Genomic DNA, 5,072 nt, shown 5'->3' with positions numbered 1-5,072 from the left:
AGTAGCCAGTTACCTGTTCTTACTAATTCCTGAATAAGTTCCTCTTTCATTTTGATATTAAGTGCAAGTTCTCTTATTTTTTGCTCGGCCTCAGTGAGTCTCAATTCTGAACGCTTTAACTTCTGCATGTTAAAAACATGACTTTTCTGGAGGCTGTCAATCTCTTCACCTTGAAAGAAAACAAAGCAATATGGAGATAAAAAATCTGGAACACACTCTGTATCCAAAAGATCGTGCTCTGGAGCATTGTATGTGTGGAGTTCTTCCATATGAAGTAGAACAATCAAAAGAAGAGAATAGCGCAAAGAGTCTTTTCCCTGCCATGTGTCTAAACAGGAAAATGAAGGATGGTATACACTAGCATTTCAAGACCCTAGGTGGGAGGAAAAATATTCCTGAAACCACTTCAGTGCATCTCTGATAAGATAATAGCATCTATTTTCTTTCATTGAAGTGGTACTAAAGATTTACATCTGAACAGCTTTTTGGTGTGTGAAGTGCTTTCTGGCTAATAAGTATTACTTAAACATTAAGGTCACTGACATCTGTTTCAGAAAGGGGAAGAAGAAGAGAATCTGAAAAGCCTACATTGAACTCTAACCAAAAAAATATTTGTATCAAATAGATGTATTTTGCTGGGAAAAATAATTACATGTACTAAAGACATTCTTGCATATTCTGGTACTGTAGAAATATTTGCTCTCATGACTTCCATTTTACCTGTGATTGTGTCAGTCTGTAGTGCAGATCTGTTAGATAAACCAGATTTGTCTACTTGACACTTCACGTCACTTAGATCAGGAAAAAAACATAGAGAAGCCTGTTTTTGTGTCCATGTTCGGTTTATGGAATGCCTAAGGAAGAATGCAAAACATGCTACATTCCAAACACATAGGGATTTTCTTTCTTTAAGCTACATGTAAAGTACATGATCTTAACAGAGAGTAATCCCAAATCCACATAAGCATTTGTAACTTCTTTCCCATCTACTCTCCACCTCCCCCCGCCCCCACCAATCTTCATGGTAGCTTCTGGCCCCAAAACAAGGATTATGCAATCTTTATTAAATCAAAAGCATATCCTTATTGAAGTTATTTTGTAATATGACAGTTGATCCCATATATTCAACATAAGTAACATCGCAAATGGTCTCATATTATGGCAGATTAGGCAGTAATACTAGCTTTGCTATACATTTGTCTGTAACAAAAATTAAAGGATAACAAAAAAATTACTTAAATGAGGTTTTCTTTTTGGTGCCTGTATTTTCTTCTTCTTCATCACTCTGATCAGAGAGGTGGCAGTGAAGGACTTTATCCTGACCTTCTATGTTGCTCAGTATCATCTGGCTGCGAGCACGGAATTCTGCCATTAACCGGGCCAGGGAGAAGGCAGGGGGGCTGGTATACACCTGTCAAAAAGCACACAAAAAAAGTGATGGGTAAAAAAACTTGCAACAATTTATCAAATCTTTACAGATATTAAAAAAGTATTTCAATTTAAAAGTCTGTCATGACCTGGGCTTGTAAGCAAAATCACAGAGGTTTTCTATAACAACTCTGAATACCTTTGTAACAAAAGGTTTTGCAAGAGCTTAGAGCACTTGCTCCAAATGTGAAAGAAGGCACTGTTAGCAACTCATTACCCAACATACTCAATCTATCAGTAAGAATAATCATTCATTTTTGATAATGCTTCATATCTGAACCCTCAAAAACCGCAGAAGAACACTAGAAAAGACTGCAGCTTTAGCACTTAGGTGATATCACTTAAAAGTGGTAATTTTAAACCTGAATATTTTGGACAATTGTGGTATAGCATATGTTGTAAGACATTAAAAAGTAATTTTTCAGTCTTCAATGGGAAGCTAAACAGCAGCTGAGAAAGCCACCACAAATTGTCATGTCAAGCCTAATTATTGAACTTTAACCATTACAAAGTAAAGGAAAAAAAATGTAACAATTGCATAGACCTTACCTGTCGGGTCTCAGTCCCTGAAGATGGGTGAAGGGAGCGTAGCAGACTCTTTGTGAGTGGGACACTGTATGGTCTCCTTGCAGATGCCACAACAGCTGGCCCACCTCCACAAGCACTTGAGAAGTCCAAAGTTTTCACATCTGTAAACTTCTCTAATTTTTCTTTTAGCTGATCAATAAGCATTTGCTGTTCCACCATTTTCTCATTCTCATGGGGAAAAAAAACAAAGCAAAACTTTTCCTGATCATGAGCTCTATATCATATTCACCATTTCTAAATTCCTTACAAAGGTCATGAATCTTGTAAATTAATCACTGACCCTAAATTCTTGTACAGTGCACAGGCAAATTCTGCAACAAACTGAAAATGTTATGACATATCATCAATTTAACACCCCCCCCCCAATTCCAATAAATTTTAGACACATTTTTGTACAGAAAGACCTACCCCAGGTAAGTTACATTAGCTTATCAAGGCATTTTGTGAGAAGTAGATGACATACTTATCAGCCTGTGCTTGCTTTATATGTGTGTTTATGGAGAAATAAAATGGGAATTCAACAAAAATGTTCGAATGAAACATATGGTCTGAGTCTAATTAATTAACATGTATACAGGCTTCCTCTTCCTCTTTGAGCAGTTCCACTTTAAAGATTATTTGTATTAATAAACATAAACATGTACATGACCCCAGGATCCCTTGTACAGGCTACTTCTTTTTCTTCTGCCCAACCTCAACTTTGTTGGTAATGCAAGTTTGGAGAACTTACTTATCTGCTTCTCCTTCAGCAGCCTCTGTACATTGTTCAAAACTACTTGTCTCACCTAAACTGATTCATCCATAAGGCCAAGATTATATCCATTTTCAACTCCCTCTATTCTTTTCAATTCTTTACAAAGTACCTTTAGGATCTAGCCTAGTAACATCGGGAAAGTTGAAGAACAGCTTGTCATAGTCCACCACAAGTATTCAATGAAAGATATTTTTCATTCTCCTAGTTCGATTAATAGTTTTTTATTCACTCTTTGTATCTTCTTTTCTTAAGACTGCAAGTTCCTTCCAAACACACATAGACAATGCCTTGCAAATTGACATTTTGGTGGAACACAATACATAATATTCCTATGTCGCAGGAAATATATTATGTATATGAATACCATATTTGTTAGGATTTTGGAAGCAGTAACGGCCAACTGATCTGCCATGAAGCAATTATATAACCCTTTTAAGACTCTTTGTTCCTGATACCCTTGTACATACAACCTCACAGTGCAACACCTGTTATATAAATACATATGTGTATAATCATTTAATATCTATCTAGTACCTGCTACTTTAGTTCTTGTTCTATCATGTATCACTAAATTACATATTCCTGCGAATACAACTTAAAATATTTGACAGAAGCATTTGCTTTTCACTATTCTACCTATTTTATATGTTTTTAAATAAAAGTGGCAGTTTAGTAGATTAAGTACCAAAATGGTGCCTGAGAGCTCTCAGGCTTCTCTCCTGTCTCTCATACTGAAAAAATCATGGTCTTTTACCTACACTGTGACTGCTTCTGTTCATTAGCTCTAGCTTGTATCATCCAGAATTTATATAAGCATTATGTCAGTTGTAATAAATTGATACTATGCTGACAGGATGATAAAAAAAAAAAATCAATCTATCCAGAGGTGATAGAAAAGAAAGAAAGTGACAGAGGGAAGAAAAAGATGATGACTAGTATACTTACCTTTCATTCATTGACTCTCCCCAAGCCATCAGCAAAGAAAAGGAAAAAGGAGAAATACTAGAATAAGGAGAAGAATACTAGCTAGCTGTGTTTATGCTTTTCTCTTTTAAAAAGTCAGATAATAATTTATCTATCATCCACATGACAGGCAACACCAGGAAAATATTAACTATTCTATTTACGGTCTCCTCGATCTTGAAATATTATACACTTACTACCCATCATAATTTCATTAGCAAGCAGAAGATCTAGAGAAGGAAGGAGGCAAGCAGTATTTCCACTATGCCACTCAATTTTCTCTAATAGTAAAAGCTCAGAAAATTAGGATTAAATTCTGTCTTATAAAGTCAAAAGAGAACAATAGTCCAATTCTTAATAAAGTTGTAACAAAATATGTTTCTATACAACCTTTCATTTAAAGCATTCTACATGATCTTTATAGTCTTATTTAGATTCTTAAGACTCTTTAAAGGCCTTTCAAATCCTAATTCATTAATTGTCCTGAAACTACTCAGCAATAATGCACATCTGGGAAGAGGGGTGTGTCTTATGCTTTAGGAAGCATGGAGAGGGTGAATGATTCACTTCATGTTATACAGGAAGGCTGTGACACAGCCTATACAGGAAGGCTGATACACAGATTTCAGAAATCACACTATTGGGCTTCATCCACTAGATGAACTCAACTCATTAAGTGATACAGTTGTAATTCAAACAAAATGCCCGTAAGATTGACAGGTAGTTATGTCCAAAAAAATCTCGAGGGACCTGTCTTGAAATAATGAATGCATTCATATAGTGGAAGGATGGTTCAACACAGATACATGTAATGTGTACCAGAGGAAAAATACCTGTAATCTATGTGTTTCTTGAGCCTCCTTTAAACGTTCTAGTTGTTCTTCATTCTCCTGTAGTAATGTCTTTATCTGATTCTGCAGTATCTGCAGTTCATGATCCTTCTGGCTAAATACTTCTTCATCCATAACTAAAGCCTGCTAGATAATAAAAGAAAAGTTCAGCTGGTGAAAAGGGGACATTATTATTCTTACAGTTGGAAAATGAAAAACAAAACCAAAACCAAAACCTCATTTGTTGTTAAAAGATGTGATCAGGACTGCAAAGTTTTGAGGTATGCATCGCAAATTGTCTAAGGGGTTATCTTTCGTTTCTACCAGTTATTTCTTCAATTCTGTTTCATCTATTGATTTTCTTCTGAAAAGTTTCTTTCTTCCAAAGGGAATAAAAACCCATAACCAAAGCTACTTTATTGAACTAGATATCTAAATCCAATTATTCTCTTTAGGGTGCTGTGAGATGTAGCCACAAGTTCTCAGGATCAACCATAAGATTAATACAC

The 5,072-nt window shown here is 35.5% G+C and overlaps 1 protein-coding gene across 1 annotated transcript in view; it reads right to left on the bottom strand.

The window, feature by feature from the left end:
- The window catches only part of KIF27 (kinesin family member 27), a gene marked incomplete at its 5' end in the record, with an annotated part of 14,467 nt that extends 9,757 nt beyond the window's left edge, over positions 1-4,710 (bottom strand). The window contains 5 exons of the mRNA XM_009703219.1: positions 14-169; positions 721-854; positions 1,236-1,411; positions 1,978-2,184; positions 4,567-4,710. Coding sequence (XP_009701521.1) covers positions 14-169; positions 721-854; positions 1,236-1,411; positions 1,978-2,184; positions 4,567-4,710 — 817 coding nt within the window. The remainder of the gene's footprint in view (positions 1-13; positions 170-720; positions 855-1,235; positions 1,412-1,977; positions 2,185-4,566) is intronic.
- Positions 4,711-5,072: the final 362 nt, after the last annotated feature.

The sequence above is a fragment of the Cariama cristata genome, unplaced genomic scaffold (assembly GCF_000690535.1).
Source record: "Cariama cristata isolate BGI_N322 unplaced genomic scaffold, ASM69053v1 scaffold41036, whole genome shotgun sequence".
Classification (NCBI taxonomy): domain Eukaryota; kingdom Metazoa; phylum Chordata; class Aves; order Cariamiformes; family Cariamidae; genus Cariama; species Cariama cristata.
Note: the sequence above shows the minus strand (reverse complement) of the source record. Positions and strands in the feature narration are given on the sequence as shown.